The sequence below is a fragment of the Callorhinus ursinus genome, unplaced genomic scaffold, assembly GCF_003265705.2.
Source record: "Callorhinus ursinus isolate GAN/ISIS: 27379988/994484 unplaced genomic scaffold, GSC_fseal_2.0 scaffold58, whole genome shotgun sequence".
Lineage (NCBI taxonomy): Eukaryota > Metazoa > Chordata > Mammalia > Carnivora > Otariidae > Callorhinus > Callorhinus ursinus.
In genome coordinates, this window is record NW_027397120.1 from 8,125,151 (window position 1) to 8,143,028 (window position 17,878).

Consider the following 17,878-nt stretch of genomic DNA (forward strand, 5'->3'; position numbering starts at 1 on the left):
ATGGCCAAGCCAATGGCTCCATGCTGGGATCTGAACCCAGGCTCATCTGGCTCCTGGATCTAAGCTCTGGAGAGACAGGAGACAGGTGTATGCAGGCAGATATCCTGGGAAACTGGGCCCTCTGGGACTTCTTCTGGCAGCCCAGAAGGGGGCTTTTGCCACCGCCGTGGTGGGCCAGCTTTGCTCTTAGGGTGCATTTGGGCCTGGGACGTGGGCAGGAGAGCACTCCTCACAACCTGAGGCCAGCCCCCCTTTCTTGTAACTTCATACAAGACCAGCCCCTCTTGGGCTCCCAGCTACGCTGTGACTCAGACTTAATGGGATCACCACGGGGTGGCAGAAATGGCGTGGTTCTGGCTGACCTCAGTTTCTTTTTTTTTTTGGAGAATGGTAGCTAGACTTGATTGTCCCCCCACTCTATGTCCAGATGACTCTCACAAAGCTGTTTCCCCCAGGCCAGGCTGAGAGACCTGGTTTCCATGTTAATCCGGGGAAGAAGCCGTTCAGAGAGTTTCACCAAAATGCATCCCAGATCCACTTGGGTTGGGAGGGGCCGCTGTACTTGCCTGCTGGGAGGCATGTTGAAGTTTTTCACCTCTCGTGGCTGGAAGCAGCCTTCACTGGCGGCACCGAGGGGCTGACTCCCTGGTCCACTTTCTCGAGCATCGATCTACCAGATGCATCAATCTCCTAGATGGTAACTAATTCAAAACAGCATTTTATTAAAACAAACTAAGACATTATGAATTAAATATAAAGTCTGCGGGAACCCTGAAGATCAAACAAGAGATACTGCAGAAATTTCACATTTGCAGAGAGTTGCTCTGAGTTACTGCTCCCAGGAGCCCAGATTGAAGTTTACCCTCCTCTGCCTGGGATGCCCTGAGAACCAGAGAGGGGGCTGGGAATGATCACTAGCTCCTGCCCAGCACTCCAGAGTTTGCAGAGTGAGGGCACATTTTGATCTCCCTGCATCCGAAGTACCCAGGGTGGTGAATAAGCAGTATGAATGACCTTTATCCACATTCCACAGGCAAGAGAGGGTAAGCCCAGGGCCACAGCTAGCCATGCTCATGCCTCCTGGCATGCTACCAACCTTTCTCCTCCACTTTCTCCTTTCTGGGTCTATACTCTGGGATGCCACAGGGCTGCCTGGGGGACAGGGATGGTTGGTCCTGACTTCTTGAGGAGAGTTGTGATTTGCTGGCTGGCTGCACCCCTGGCTGGGGATGAAGGCTCGTTTTTGTCCCTACAGCAGAATGGGAGAAGATGGCCGGCTGACCTTTGTTCAAGGATATTGGCACCTGAGTGCGTACGGGGTGGTGGGGGATGCCACAGTGCTTCTCTTTGCCAAAGGAATGTTCTGACTTCCTTTCTCTTATCTTTGGCAGGGCTCATGTGTGCATTTGGGAAGGAGTCCTGGGAACAGCCAGGTCCAGCCTTTGTCCCTCTGACCCAGCATCTTGTTCCTGTCCCATGTTCCCGCCGGCTCCACACATTGCTCCAGGGGTATGGAGGAGAAGGCAGTGGCTGCGATGGTTCTAGAAGAAGGCCACCTGCGGACTCTTGCTTTTCTTCTGGAGGTTGGGGCAAGGAGGTGTTTGGTTGGTGTTTGGTCAGCTCAGGTTATATGTGGGTGCTGGGGATGGCCATGCAGTGTGTACAGATGAAGAACGTGCAGAGGACCATGCCACAGACCCCGTCCAACCTCTGCTTGAAGATGAACGTCAAACTGGGAGGCATGAACAACATTCTACTGCCCCAGGGGAGGCCGCCCGTGTTCCAGCAACCTGTCTTCTTTCTGGGGGCTGACGTCACTCACCCACCCACCGAGGACAGGAAGAAGCCTTCCATCGCTGCCGTCGTGGGCAGCAAGGACGCACACCCCAACCACTACTGTGCCACCGTGTGGTTTCAGCAGCACCGGCAGGAGATCATCCAGGACCTGGCCACCACGGTCCACGAGCTCCTCATCCAGTTCTACAAGTCCACGTGCTTCAAGCCCACACGCATCCTCTTCTACCGTGATGGCATCTCCGAGGGCCAGTTCCAGCAGGTTCTCCACCATGAGTTGCTGGCCATCCGCGAGGCATGTATCAAGTTAGAAAAGGACTACCAGCCGGGGATCACTTTCATAGTGGTACAGAAAAGGCACCACACGCGGCTCTTCTGCACCGACAGGAACGAGAGGGTTGGGAAAAGTGGAAACATTCCAGCAGGCACAACTGTGGACACGAAAATCACCCACCCGACTGAGTTTGACTTCTACCTGTGTAGTCACGCTGGCATCCAGGGAACAAGCAGGCCTTCCCACTATCACGTGCTTTCGGATGACAATCGTTTTTCTTCCGACGAGCTGCAGATTCTCACCTACTAGCTGTGTCACACCTACGTGCGCTGCACGTGATCCGTGTCCATCCCGGTGGCAGCATACTACGCCCACCTGGTGGCTTTCCAGGCCAGGTACCACCTGGTGGACAAAGAACATGGCAGTGCTGAAGGAAGACATACCTCCAGGCAGAGTAATGGATGAGACCACCAAGCGTTGGCAAAGGCAGTCCAGGTTCATCAGGACACCCTGCGCACCATGTACTTTGCTTGACATGTTTTAGTGTTTACGATTGTGTACCGAGTTGGAGTCACATGAGATCAGCTACACTCAGACCAACAGATGCCCAGCCCTTCTGTGACAGCCAGCATCGAACATGAGACGTCATTGATTTTAGTAGATTCTCTATTTTCCAGAATGCCTTCCGTCCCAGATTTCAAACTTGGATTTTGAACCGCAGACCTGTATGAGACCCCACTGTCGTAGGAAATATGGTTTGCCAAAATCTATAAGCTGCTTATTAAAATAGAGTCCCGTGTTTCCTAAAAAAAAAAAAGGTTATATGTGGGAAAATGGCCCATCATTCCACCGGGGACCTGAATTTGTTCTTTCCTCCAGCCTTGGTAGCGGCAGGTCGAGGGGATGGGCAACTCCCCTGTCTGTCCTGTCTCCCTTGGACCACATGCTTTTCGACCCATTAGAACACAGTTGCAGCAGACTTCTGGTGGGGCCTGTGGTGGTGGGAGGCGAGCTTTCCAAGCCTCTGGGAGGTTGTCGGCACACGAACCATGAGCACACCCTTGCTGGGAGAAGCGTCAGCTCCTTATGCTTATAAGTGGCAGCTATTAAAAACCATGATCTTAGAAAGGTGAAATTAATGCTGGCAGCTAACAGGGAGGGCCCAGTGTAAGCCAGTCGTGACGACTGGCCCTTCTCAGCATTGGTACCATCTCAATGGTTTTATGATGAGTTGTAATCGGTCCCATTTTACAGGTGCAAAAACCAAGGCTTACCAAGGCCTCTGCAATGTCACCTGTCAAACCCTGAGCCCTTTTCCATGAAGCTCTGCAGGCATCGTTCCATTTTCATCTCCTAATGACCTTCTGGGCAGGTACTATAGTGATGTCATCCTATAGGTGGGGACACTGGGGCTCAGAGAGGCTCAGTGGTTTGCCCTAGTTATACAGCCAGGTGGTGGATCAGGCCCTAGAACTCTGCTCTGTCTGACCCCAGAGCCATTGCTCTTTACCACTGGGCAGGTGGGGTGCTCTGGGGAAGGAATATTCTTGCAATCAAGGGGCCAAAGCAGCTGAGATCCCAAGACCGGGGTGATGCACAGGCCATGATTCCATCATCCACCCTCCACTGGTCATGGGGTAGAGATCATATCCTCACTGCTTAAGAAAGTCTGAGCCACCACATCGTGGTGGGCAGCGCATGAAGCAGTGCTGGGCACTTGATCAGCCTGTCCATGCGTGGCCAGGGGCTGGCTGTGAGCCTGTGGCTTCCTGTTGAGTTGAAAAGCCATGTCTGGGATTCTCCCCAGGCCTCCAAAGAAGCACAATAACCTAGGCAAGGTGATTTTTCTATAATTAAATTGCTACATTGTCATCTTTTCAATAAAAATGACATACTAGCATTTCTCTGTTCTCTTTGAAATTCATCACACACCTAGGAAATACAGAGATAGCCAAGAGCATTCAGAGCCCTTTTGCTTTGCGTGTCAATTCATTGCTTCATTCACCAAAAGTCCTTGCTTGGGGGCTGGGGTCCCCAGGCCTGTCCTCAGGGAACTCACAGTCTACCGGGGAGATGTAGAAGTATTTTGGGCAGCTCTAAAACTACACCTGTATTGATTGATTGACTTATTAACTCGTTCAATGAATATTTATTGAGGATCTATTATGTGTAGGAAATTGATTTTTAAATTATTCATATTTTGCATTCCTTTATTGGTCTTAGAATTGTAAAGTGCCTTGTGATATGTTCTATAAAAACCCAACAGACTTGTGACCTTGTTCACTTCTAGAATAAAGATCATCTTCTACAAATCGATTTAGACTGAGGGTTTGAGCATGCTCTATATGTCATGTTTTGAGTGTAAGCGAGAAGCATCCTGGTGTCTCTCCATCCTGGCTGTGAATTAGAATCATCTGGGGTGGGAGGTTTATAAAGGGTCCGTGCCGTTGTCTGGCCCTTATACCTTTGGCTTCTGATTTCATAGGTTTGAGGTGGGGCTCTGCGAGAAAGTTGTCTTGTAAGACTCCCCAGGTGACTTTCCTGTGCAGCCATACTGTGAACTATTGGTCTATGCCAGTAGTTCTGAACCTTAGCTACACATTAGAATCTCTTGGAGAGTATTAAAAGGTCCCATGCCAAGACTTCACCCAGTCTGCTAAATCAGAACATCTGGGGGGTGGCACCCCACCACCCATGTATGTTAAAGCTCCCCAGATGTTTCCAATGTGCAGCCAAGATTGAGAGCCCCTGGTCTGCTCCAATTTTATTTTATTTTTATTTTTTAAACATTTATTTATTTATTTATTTATTTTATTTATTTGAGAGAGGGAGAGTGCGTGAGACAGAGGGCGGGGGAGAGAATCTGAAACAGACTCTGCACTGTGCACAGAGCCCGATGTGGAGCTTGATCCCCTAACTGCAAGGTCATGATCTGAGCTGAAACCAAGAGTTGGATGCTCAACTGCTTGAGCCACCCAGGTGCCCCAGTCTGCTCCTATTCTCTGTTCACAGATGAGTTGAGGATGGCACCACAGAGGCTGTGAGATTGGAGCTGGGTTTTGAAGGATGAATAGGAGTTTGCTAGGATACTCTAGAAGAAGATGGGGCATTTGCAGGTGGAGAAACCAGCGTGTGCAAAGGCAGCAGAGCAGGAAGGAGAGAGGAGGATTTGAGATGCAGTGTGACTAGAGCAGCATCAGGGAGGCTACACAGGCGGGAGGAAAGCATGCTGCAAGCCAGACTCGTGACCCTGTGGCTCTGGCTCTGCCTGAGGAGTCCAGGTAGGAAGTGACTGGACCTGTTTGTGTTATGAACATCCTTGTTGGTGATGGAAGGCCTGGAGGGAAGGCTGGAAGTGGGGAGACCAAAAAAGAATTTGTTTCAAAAGCCTCAATGGGAGTTAGAGAGGCCCCAGACCAAGATGGTGGTCAGGGGGTGAAGGAGAACACGCATTCTGGAGACACTTCCAAGGGGCTGGGAGGGTTTGAAATCTGTCTGCAAATTCTATAATATGCTTCCCATGGAGAGGTAGCATTGATATCCCCTCCCCCTTGAAGTGGGAGGACAATATTTTAATGAGGATTTGCTGCAAACTGTCAAGGGGGCATGCAGAGCTCTTTGATGAAGGGGCAGAGGTGCACTTGTCTAACTTGATGATTTGGGGAGGGACGTGGATATTGGCCACCACGGAGCTCCCATACCCTTTGGACACCTCCAGCCAGTGACCCATAGGCATCTCTGATCCCACAGGTCCGAAGTGAGCTAGAAGCCTGGGGTTATCTCTCACTCCCCCTTCTTCCTCAGCCCTATATCTGGCTGGTCGCCAAGTCCCAGGGTCCATCTCTTCCAGTGACCATAGCGATAGTCATTTGATTTCATCCATGGATTGGATTCTGCAAGCCAGGAGTCCAGGTGGGACAGCTTGTCTCTGCTCCACAGCATCTGGGACCCCAGCTGTGAAGACTCAAGGCTGAAGTGTAGAACCACCTAGAAGGCATCTTCACTTAGATGTCTGGCAAGTGATGCTGAAGTCATCTGGGACCTCAACTACATCTGTTGGACGGAGCACAAGCCTGTGTACATGGCCTCTTCTGTGGCCTGGGCTTTTTTCCGGCATGGCAGCCTCAGGGTAGTCAGATCTTTCTCAGTGGATATTCAGGGCTCCAGACGTGAGTGTCCTAAGAGAACCAGGACCTAGCTTCAGAAGTAATGCACTGTTACATCCACTGAATTCTGGTACCTAGAAGTTTGGCCTGAATTCACATAAAGTGAGGCAGCCGCTCCTATGTGGCTGGGTCCTGTGGTTCCCATGGTCTCTGTGCTTCCTGTGGTTCCATGGTCTATGGTGCCATGGTTCCCATGGTCCCCATGGTTCCCGTGGTCTCTGTGGTTCCTGTGACTGAGGCCCAACCAGACCCAGGGTGGGAAGGGCTTCTGGTTGCTGGCTGTGTTTAAGGCCCAGCCATAGAACTTTGGGGAAACTTTCCAGGTAGGTTCAGCTCAGAGCAGCGAGGGGCCAGGTGGGGCTGGATGCTGGAAAGGAGACCAGGCCCAGGACCAGACACTCAGCTTCTCCATACAACCTTGTGAACCAAGGGCATTTTGAAGAGGCCTAAAAACCAAGCCCTTAAATCACTCAACTTTCTTTTTATTACCAAGTATGATGAAAGGTAAAATCCTCACCTGACCCTACGGCTTACCTTGGGGTGGTGTCTGGGCACAGAGTGGAGGTCCAAGAGGGGGCTGGTGTCCGTGTGGACTGGTGGCCACAGAGCTGGATGCAGTTGCTCACTGGCCACATCAAACCAGTGTATCCAAGCCTTGCTTTGCCTCTCAGGGGTGTGTTGTGTGCGGGTCTATGTGACGGTACGTGTGTGTACGTATGTATGTGTGTCAGTGTGTGCATACGTTTATGCGTGTGTCTGTGTGTGTATCTGAATCAATGGGTCAGTGTATTGTGTCTGCACGTGGGTGTATGGCATGTGTGCACGTGTGTCCGATTCTGAGTGTGTGTGTGGAGGGGTGGGTGTCAGAGTGTGTACATGTGTGTGCATGCATGTGTGTAGTTTCTCTGAACCCCCCCCCAGGCGTCCTGACTAGTGGGAAGAGGCGTTCTCTCCCTGTTGCGCTGAGCGGACCGTGGCTGGGCTCTGTGCTGCGTGCTGTGCGTGGTGATGGTTGACAGGGGCTGTATTGTCCTCATGACAGCTTCGGTGTGCATACCTCTCTCATCCCCCCTGCCCGGGTGGGCCCGCGAGGTTCCAGAGGAGCTCAGGAGCTCCCCAACTTTCCTGAACGCTGAGGGGCTGATGTGGGCTCTTTGACTCCAGAGCCTGATGCTTGGCCTTGCTAACTCATAGAGCCAGGAGTATCCTGCTACCCAGGAAGGAAGCCTGGACAGCTGCTCCAGGCCAGAGAGCAGGACCTTTGATCCACATTCCAGTGCTGGAGTCCCGCCTCAGCTGGCATCTCTGCCCAAAGCCTCCCTGTCCCGCTACGGGACTCTCCACACAGACCCACAAACTCAACACCGCGAGGGCCTCCTTGGGTGCCCTGCAACCGCCGAGGAGCTGAGTAAGGCAAAGCCCCCCCCCGCAGGCCTCATGCGGGGGAGATTGACTGCCCACCCCACAGGGGGTTTAAGCGGTGGGCGGTAGATAGTCCTTGTGCTTGCAGAGTCCGGCAGCCTGGCGCTGGGCCAGGCCTCGGTGTCCCTTCATGGTGGACACACCTGGGTCAATAGAGCGAGATGGAGAGGACAGCCAATTCCAAGATGTCACTTTGCTGCTGAAATATGCTGATTGAAAAGAATCAAAGAGAGCGGGTTATTTATTGCCCAAGTCATTTGAAATGGAATTAGGTACCTAAATCAAATTTGCTATGGCTTCTTTTTTAACAGCCTCAAGAACGCAGAGTTTGCATTAACTCTGTGTACACGCAGGAAACTAGGCTCGTGGAGGAAGCTAGGTCCAGACGGGCCTCCGAGTCAAGCAATGAATTCAGCCTGTTCATTTATTACTATCAAAATGGCACGAATATATCATAATACAGTAGGAGTCGATAGCACCCCACCTTTACCGGAGAACTTCTAATTGTAACGTGGGGGTCGATCCTCCCAGTGGTTCTGGGATCAGGAAGGGCAGGTTCATCAGCCCCAAGCTGCAGGGAAGGAAGCGGGGGTTCAGACATTAGGGGACCTGGCTGGTTTGCACAGTCGAGGATGGGGGCTGACATCCCCCCAGGTCAGCCTGCTCCATATCCAGGGCGCCTTCTCCAATCGGATGATACCATTCATGATCATGCAGATCATTCTAGGTGGATATATTCGGTCACCAGGATCAAGAGTGGGAGGTGGTGTGAGTTTGGGAACCAAACCCCACCCTGAACTCCCCCGACGCCCCAGTGCAATTGCGAGTATTGGGGGATGAGGGGTAGGGTTGCTAGAGAGAAGAGGCGACACGAGCTTAAAGCTGCATTTCAGATGAACTGGGAAATATTGCATGCACCATAAATAAAAATTTATTTGTTGTTTATCTAAAATGAAAATTTCACTAGGCATCTTGTGTTTGCTCGTGTTTGCTGACTCCGGCACCCTGAGGTGGGGAGGAGTTCCCTCTTGCTACTTGTTCCCTCTCAATCTCTGGACCCTTTCTCTGTCCTGGCCACTGGGCCCCATTTTCCAGGTCAGCTCTCGAAGGGGAGGCGTGGATTCCCCCCCTTCTCAAGGAGGATGACTTGATCACAGAGGGGAAGTCGGGGGGCTCTGCAGATGGACATGGATTCAGCTCTTGTGGCCACAGCTGGCCGACCCCCTCTTTGCCACCTGTCGGCAGCCCAACCCCTCTGGAGAGAAGTCAGGTAAGGCCTGGCTTAGTTTGGGCAGGTCCCTTCACTTCCTGGTTTCCTCATCTGCGAAAGGTGGGTGATGACGGCACCTGCCCTGCCAGGGTTGTGCTGGGGAGCAGATGTGCCCGTATTAGAGACGCTCTTGGCAGATGCTTGGAAAGCTTTTTAAGTAGCACAAATCACACGGGACCAGCCCGGATGCCCTGACTGTGGAGCCGGGAGAGGAGCGGAACCCGGAGAACGGAACCCAGAGTCCCAGCCAGCCCGGGGGAGGGGTGACAGATGACAGACGATGCAGGATTACTGGGAACGCATACTTGTCTTTGCTCCGGAGACATTATTTATATGTATTTTAAAAGAACTGCGATACCAGCTGTTCACCTGCTTCCTGGAATTCTGGGTTTGGAGGGGTCTCCTTAGGGCTGGTGGCAGTCTGTCCACCGAGGGAGCACTTGTTGGGTAGGAATGGACTTAAAGCCTCTGAGATGCTGGCTGTCATTCCAGCCCCGGGACCTGTCCCAACATCCCGCACCCAGTAGGGTGTGAGCCCCTGGGGCAGGGGACAGGTCGAAGTCGCCTCAGGGCCCTGCGTGGGGTCTGGCCGCCCTGTGAACCCCCCGACGTTCGCTGACAGAGTGGAGGGAAAATGGGTGGTCTGAATGGACTCTGCGTGGCTTGGAATAAAGTCCAGGACAAAGAGCTCTCCTGGAGGGAGTGGGGGAGGCGAGTGTCCTCCGTGGCGGCCCCCTTGTGGCATGACTGTCCCCACTAGCTCCGCGTTCCTTTCGCTGACAGCCTGAGAGGCCACACAACCAACTCCCTGGCCCAGGGATTACTGGCCCTCAGCCACAGGTACATTTTTTCCTTTAAGTAGAAGGGCCGTCAGCAGAGATGACAAAGGCGGGATGAGACAATGGATTTATGATAACAAACCAGGCACAAAAAATGGCACTTTCTCACCATTTTATGTGTAATTCCTCATCGAATCCCCACAACAGCATTGCAAGGTTGGTTTTATTATTACCTTTTTTAATTAAAAAAACACTTTTTGAGAGAGAGAGAGAGAGAGTGTGTGAGCAGGAAGGACAGAGGGAGAGGGAGAGAGAATCTCAAGCCGGCCGTAGGCTCGGCCCTGAGCCCGATGTGGGGCTCGATCTCATGACCTGAGCCAAAATCAAGAGTCGGAGGCCTCACTGACTGAGCCACCCAGGTGCCCCAGGTCGGTTTTATTATTATTCCCTGTTCCACATCAGAGAGGGTAAGTGACTTCTTCAAGATCATAGTGAGCACGTGGTGGAAATAAAGCTCGAAGCCAGGCCATCTTGCTCTAAGGGTAGAGCCCACCCATAGGCCACAAATACTGACCTTCTGGTTTTGCACCAGGGGCCTCCTGGGGACAGATCCTTCCAATCCCAAACCAATAATTATTCCAGTCAACAGCCTTCTCTGAGCATCTCCTCCATGCCAGGTTCTGGGATGGGCATAGGAGAGAGAGACAGAATTCAGATTCGGTTCCTGCCTGTAAGTTAGGAGGGAGACAGACAGGTATGAGCAGAGCAGTAGGTGGTGGGCACCATGGGCACCCAGGGGGCAAATGGCCCCGGTTGCAGATGCCCCCCGCCCCCAGCCAGACTAGCAAGGGGACATTACCACCTGCCCCTGGTCTAATGTCCAACTCCCCTTTCCAGACCTCTCCTTAGCCCCAAACACCAGGGCAGACTTGCTCACCCCTGTCTCCGGTCCCGCTCACACCCCAGCAGCTGCCCCGAGCAGCCCCATCCGGGATGGGCAGCTGTGCCTCCTGGTAGCACATGAACTTTTGCTTTCTGACACCCAAATCACCCAGGAGCCTGTCCTCCAGGGACACCAACCTAAGTGTGTGGTGTGTGTCCTTCGTCCTTTTTCTGTTCCTGTCTGTCTCTCGGCCAAGGCAGTTAGATCATCTTGAATAAGATGTTTAATCCCTGGCCCAGAAGCCTACACCTGGAGTAGCAGAATCATCAATAATAATGAGGTTTATTGCATCACTTCTAGGGCTACGGGAAAGAACGATCGGCTCCTGGGGAAGCCCGAGCAGCAGGTGAGCAGCTCAAGCTCCAGGGGCCCAGAGACGAAGCCTCCGCCTCCCATCCTGGCCTCCTCCGTGGGGGCTGGCGGGGCTGTCAGGTTGCCTGCCATACTTTTGAATGTCTGAGGAGCGCCTCTCCTTCTGGCTGTCAGAATTCGACATGTTCCATCTTGAAGCTGAAGTCTACAATCATATAAGTTCTCTGGAGCCAGACATGGTGGGGAATTTGGGGGAACATATTTCTATTTCAAGATGGATTGTGAGCATGCAAATACCGGGAGAGCTTCATTTTGTCTTTTAACATGGATTAGGGAGGAGAGCCGGTTACCATGGAGTATTTCACTCACTCACAAACAGCCACTTGCTGTGTGTTTATTCAGCGGTGGTTTCCTGAACACCTACTATGTGCCAGGCTCCGGGCAAGGCCACGGAGCCTGAGACAGGCTGGTATCAGTGCCTCCCTGGAGGGCCTGTCCCTGGGAGGCCCACGCAGCCAGCACCAGCCGGGCCCTTCCTGGGGCTCTAACGCAGCTGCAGCTCGCAGTGGGGTCAGCAGGAGGAAATGATTCAGCAACAGTATCGGAGCACAGCTCACAGCCCTCGTGCTGAGCATCTCCTTTTTCCCCCAGGAAGAGGTTAAGAGAGGTCAAGAGCCTGGATTCAAACCCCTTCCCTCGCCACTTCCTGGCAGGGTGGCCCTGGACCTGTTGCTTAACATCAGCTTCTTGAGGAAAGCAGGGCTAACTGTCACACATGCCAGTGGGCGTCCCATGACATGATGCTGTCCTTGCCTGGAGCTGGGACGCGGGCACCGGCCGTGGGTGTAGCAGGGAGTGGTGCGCGGGGCAGTGAGGGGCTGCAATGCCTTACGGGCTGAGGCTGGAGGAAGGAGAGCTGCTCCCGCTTGCCTGGGCTTTACCAGCTTGGTGCCCCAGGGCCGGGAGACGCAGGACCGACGCCCTGGGTAGGCAAGCCGTGTAGGGGGGGTACAGAGCTGGTGTCTCAGTCTGCCGGCCTGTTTGTTGTTTTAAAAGAGCAATGACTCATGTGTGCAGGGCGTTCTCGGTGAATGTTTCCAGTTTGCAAACACCCCCTGGGCAGAAAGGCTGACCCTGAGCTCTAAGCTTCATCCTATTGGGCTCTGCTTTTTTTTTTTTTTTTAAAGATTTTATTTATTTATTTGAGAGAGAGAGCATGAGGGGAGAGAGGGTCAGAGGGAGAAGCGGGCTCCCTGCTCAGCAGGGAGCCCGATGTGGGACTTGATCCCAGGACTCCAGGATCATGACCTGAGCTGAAGGCGGTTGCTTAACCAACTGAGCCACCCAGGGCTCTGCTTGTGGTCATTTTCCAAATGGGCAGCCTTTACTCTCCTGCCTGGGGCTGCATTTTCCTGCTGGCTACCCTGAGTGGGGCTGAAGTCTAGGGGGACAGAGCCTGAGGTGTCCTTGTGATCATGGTTAGGGGCAGCAGGATGGATGAATATGCAGTTGGGAACCTCAGGACCCTCCTCTTCATTACCCAGACTGGAGTAACTCATTGGCCACCCTCCTGCCCCCAGCTCCAGGATGCCCTGCTCAGACCACAGCAGGGCCCGTGTGGCCAGTGCTGCTCGGTCCAGGGAAGAGAGATGCCCAGGGAAGAGAGCTTTGCCATCTAATGAAATCCCTTGTGTGGAGATTCACATTGTCCAAACATAATACTCCAAAGGCTCCTAAGAAGTCCTGCAGGAAAGAAATTTGTTTGACTTGATTTAAACCAGGGATGAGCAAATTTTTTCTGTAAAGGACCAGATAGTGAATACTGGAGGCTTTGCAGGCCACACACTTCCGTGGCCCCTTTTATGGTTGTGTTAAAGCAGCTGCAGCTAAGACCTAAATCCATGTTCCAGTAGAGCTTTATTCACAGTCAGGAGGGGGGCTGGATTTGGCCTGTGGGTTGTAATTAGCTGGTCCCTGATTGAAACCAGCATCTCCCTTCGTCCTCCCTTCCCCCAGTGTTTCATGGGGTGCTGGTTATGTGCTGAGAGCCCGTCTGAGCACGGCTGCCTGTTTTCACGTCAGGGTGGTTGTGTTTCACACATAAGACCCATTCTTTAAGCTCCTGTGACATCCACGACGTGAATAATTCAAGACTGATTTCCCGCAGCACGGACAAAGGGCAGGGTATGATTATTCACCAGCTATGGTGGCACAGAAAGCCCAGTTTACAACGCCTTCAGCTGGTGGGTTTGCGATTATACAATTCTAGACACATTTGAATACTTGAAAGGGGAGATTTGCATTATTTTAAATTTTGCACAAAGGGAGGCTTTCCTAACAGTTTGCTGCCGCATTTTCTCCAGAGTTCAAATCACCTGGAATGTACCACACAGTTGTCGGCTCCCCAAGGTCTGCGGGTCCCGTGGTGCCCTATTTGGAAACCACTGGCGTGGCATTTCCCAGTGATAAGGCGGTTCGGCAGCTCCCAGCTGAGCTCGGCCAGAGCGCTGAGTCCAGGGCTGGAGGAGAACCTCAGGCTGGTTTTGCAGCGGGCGAGCAGCTTTCTCTGCCCTGCTCTTCTCCTGACTGGAGCCCTGACATCCCACAGTAGCCTCAGCATCACCCCCAGAGCAGGAGCACCTCCCAGACTCTGGGCCCCTAGGATCCTCCAGCTAATGTTTGTCATTGATTGGCCTGGCGGGACGGGCTCTCCTTGAATTTTCACCATTGCTGAGTCAAGTGGCTTGGAAGGATCTAAGAAAGTCCCAGCATTGGCTTTTATTTAATTTCCTTTCGTTAACGTCTGCCAACAGCTGAAGCAAAGAGAAATTGCTTCCTTGAAAGTCGTCTCGCCTACAGTTCAGATGCCCGAGGGGGTTTCTGGGAGCACAGGCACCAGCCGGCAGGTGGTCTCTTAAAAATAATTGACTGAGCCCCTGGCGTGTACCAAGGCTGGTGCCAGGCATTCAGGTCTTCTTCTCTTTCAACCCCTACTGCAATCTCACAAGCCAGGTTTGTTGTACCCATTTCCCAGATGAGTGAACCAAGGCCAAGCATAGTTAGATCACATTCCCAAAGTCACATGGCCAGGGAGTGCCAGAGCCAGTGCCAGAGCCAGAGCCACGCTTCTTCCTGGTTCCTTCTGAGACCAGCAAGAGTGTGTGGTGATGTTGGACCAAACAGTGATGTCCTGCCAACCCCTCTGTGGAACTGGGTCCCTCAACCTGGGTCTGTAGCAGGTGCATTGCACACGGTGGTCTCCTACGCTGATCATTTCTCTGTCTGACCCTGCCTGGCAGAATTCTAAGCACTCCCACACTGGAGGGGACCGCTGATGTTTCTGCCTGGCCAGTAGCTATTATCCGTGCTGCAGGAGTAGCCCCTCAATTCTCTTTTGCGGAACCCCAAACTCTCAATCCCAGGCCTCCCTCAAATCATAGGGATTGGTCCAGGAATGAGGATGTGGCTCAAGCCTGACCAGTGAGACTCAATCTTGGAGGCTTTGCTGGAAACAGTCACTTGCTTGGTGGGGGTTACCATACTGGTAGAGTCTAAGCCGAAAGTTCTGGGACCACCTTTGCCACCTGCTGGAGACAATCCGATTGAGAGTAGAGCTTACCTAGGGGAAAGCAGAGTGAGAGGCGGAGAGAGGCGGAGCCCACACATCTCTTGGACATCTGGAGCCAGCTGTGCCTGGAGCTCAACCCTGGACTTTTCCATTTCATTAGTCAATATATTTCTTTTTAAGCTGGAGTTTGTTTGTTTGGGTTTCTCTCACTTGTCTCCTATGGGCACATCTAGATCTGCCTCATGGTTCATCTTAGTTTCCGTGTGTGGGGGCGTGTGTTAAGAACCTTTAAAAAATTGTGACAAAAACCACATAACACAAAAATTACCATCTTAACCGTTTTTAAGGGTCCAGTTCCGTGGCATTCAGTATGCTCTCACTCATGTGCAACCCTTACCGTCCTCCAGCTCCAGAACTTTTCTCATCCCTCTATCCATTAAACAACCCTCCCGTCCCTTCTTCCCGGGCACTCACCATTCCACTTTGTGTCTCTATGCATCTGACCACTCTGGGCATCTCATATAAACAGAGTCATATGATGTTTGTCTCTTGGCAACTGGCTTCCATCGCTGAGCATAATGTCCTCAAGATTCCTGCACATTGTAGCAGGTGTCAGAATGTCCTTGCTTTGGAGGCTGGACAATATTTCACTGTAGGAATACACCACATTGAGTTGGACCCCTCATCTGTAGTTGTACACTTGGGTGGCTTCCACATTTTAGTTATGGTGAATAATACTGCCCTGAACACGGGCATACAGATACCTCTTCGAGAACTTGCTTTCAAATCTTCCGGATATTTCGCAGAAGTGGGATTGCCGTATCATCTAGTAATTCCGCTTTAAATTTTTTGAGGAAACTCCGTACTGCTTCTCACAGTGGCTGTACCATTTTTCGTGCCTGCCAGCAGCGTGCAAGGGTTTGGATTTTCCCACCTTCTTGCCAACACTTGATATTTTCTGTTTTTAAAAAAAGTTTTTTAATAGTAGCCCTCCTGATGTGTGAGGTGGTATCTCACTGGGGTTTTGATTTGCATTTCCCTGATGATTAGTGATGTTCTGTGTGTTTGAAATTGTATAATCGTGAATATTTTCAAAAATACTCCAAAGTAGAGGAAATTGTACTATGAGCCCGTATAGTCATCACTCAGAGTCAATAATTAGTCAGATTTTTGCCCTACTTGTTTTCTCTGTCTCCTGAAGGATTGCACAGCAAGTTCCTGACACTGTGTTTTAATATCACTACGTAATCCAGTGGGCATTTCTCCAAACCTGGACATTCCCTTTTACAACCACGTCAATAGTGTCTTAAACTTCTCCTTGGTATTGTCTAGCACCCAGTCCATCATCAAATCTCCTCGATTGCTTACAAAACAAGTCGGTTCATTTTTCCCAGGGGCCTCCTAAGGGCTCTATGTCTGAGCCCAGAGACTCCTAACTGCACTTCTCTCCAGAAAGGTAGGTGGTGTAGGGTTAGGAGCAGGTGCATCAGAGTTAGACCAGGTTGAAAGCTCGGTGTGCCCTTGAGTAGCCAGGAGGTCTCGTCAAGTTACTCATCCTTGCTGGGCCTTGGCTTGCTCATCCGTACAATGGAGATGCATTGCGGGGCATTAAATGAGATGCTGTGTGCGCACCACTGAATGCTGTGTGGGGCACGTAGTGAGTGCTCAAGACACGAGAGCTGCCCCGGCTGTTACTGTATCAACTGCAATTTCCAGAAAGGCTCACTCTGGTAGTGGGTGTTCAAGCATCGAGGGGGACAGGTAGGAAGCAGAGTAGGGGGCTCTGTCTTGTGTCCCATCATCCTGGGAGCACCCTGGGTCAGGGCTCCAGTACTCTCCATCTCCAGCAGAAAAGCAAGCTCCCGTCCACATGTCTGGCTGCACTGGACTTAAATAAAAAACGGTAAAATCGGCCAGTGGGAAGGGATGAAATTTTATCTGGAGCTCAAATATATACAGTTGGGATTGGTTTTTTGCCGTTTCCCTTCTCCTGATTTGATGGGCTTCTCCTTGGTAATTCAGTGAGTGGCTCCTTCAGATGATGACAGGCAATGGGAGGGGGAGGCGGGAGGGCCGAGCCGGTGGGACGAGCATTGTCTGAGACTGATTGATCTGAGCCGGGTTCAGAGCCAACAACCACTCAGACTGAAAGGGGGATTGTGGTGTGTGGGGGCTCAAGGCTGCAGCGGTAGCTAGTTTGATCTGCACGACTGACAGACAGAGCAGCGGAGGCGGGGAGAGACTGAGAGAGAGAGAGAGAGGGGCTGCCCTGAGGTCCTGTAGGTTCGAGGACAGGGGTGGGCCACGTCCCAACCAGCTGTGTGATGCTGGACACTCGGGACTCGGCTCCCCGCCCTGGGTCAGGAGATGGGACAGGGAGGACCCAGGCGGCTGAGAAGGCCCTCTGTCTCCCTGCAGTGAGACGAGTTGCTGATAGGACCTTTTCCCTGCAAATCGCCACCTTAAGCACTGAGCCACGGTGTGCCAGCTCAGCTCGGAGCTTCCCAGGGCCCTCGCTGGCAGTTTTGGGTCCTCCGCCAGGGGGAGAACGAGCACCCAGAAATGGGGCATCGTGTTCTTCTCCAGGCCGGGGCTGTCAGTACTGTGGAGCTCTCGTCCCATCAGACCTTCCTCCGGAGGGAACGCAGTCCTGGGGCCAGCGGGCTGTGGGATGCCGGGCAAGCCAGCAGCTTTCGAAGCTTCTAGGGCGCAGGAGGCGCCCCAGCACAGGCCCTGAGTCCACAGCCTCTGACTGCCGGGGGCACAGTCGTGGACAACTGAGTTCCCTGGGCAAGTTACTCCACCCCATGTCTTGGTTTCCACATTTATAAAACAGGAATCACAATAGCCCCTACCTCATAGGGTTGCTGTGGGATTTACGGCCACCCTGCCATACACCAGCCCAGCACCAGCCTGTGGTGAGCGCCCCTGAGGGAAGGACCGCTTTTCCTGGAGAGCAGAAGCCTGATCTTCACTGTGGCTTACAGGCAGAAATCCCCGAGCCCCACGTGCCACCACAGCGCCCTTCCCAGCTCACCGAGAGGGGCCGTGCAGATGCGGGTCACGTGGAATGTTCTTGTCTTCCGTTAGCAAGTCAGATTTCATCAAATGAAGTTCCCGTCTCTTTAACTGCTCTTACCAAGCCCTCAGAGATACAAAATTATCGTAATTGGCAGCCAACAGTTGCTTAACAAAGGGACTTGAGGTTGCCTTTCAAAATCTTGAAGGCGTGAGAGTTATCGACAGTAGCCAAATTATGGAAAAAGCCCAAGTGTCCGTCGACTGATGAATGGGTAAAGAAGGCGTGGTGTATATATACAATGGGACATTACTCAGCCATCAAAAAGAAT

General features: G+C 52.2%; 1 protein-coding gene across 1 annotated transcript; it reads left to right on the forward strand.

Moving 5' to 3' along the window:
* Positions 1 to 1,631: 1,631 nt before the first annotated feature.
* On the forward strand, positions 1,632 to 2,872 carry LOC112830340 (protein argonaute-2-like). The gene has a single exon (XM_073884689.1). It carries the CDS (start codon positions 1,646 to 1,648, stop codon positions 2,375 to 2,377), a length of 732 nt encoding a protein of 243 aa, XP_073740790.1. The 5' UTR covers positions 1,632 to 1,645; the 3' UTR covers positions 2,378 to 2,872.
* The last annotated feature ends 15,006 nt before the right edge of the window (positions 2,873 to 17,878 follow it).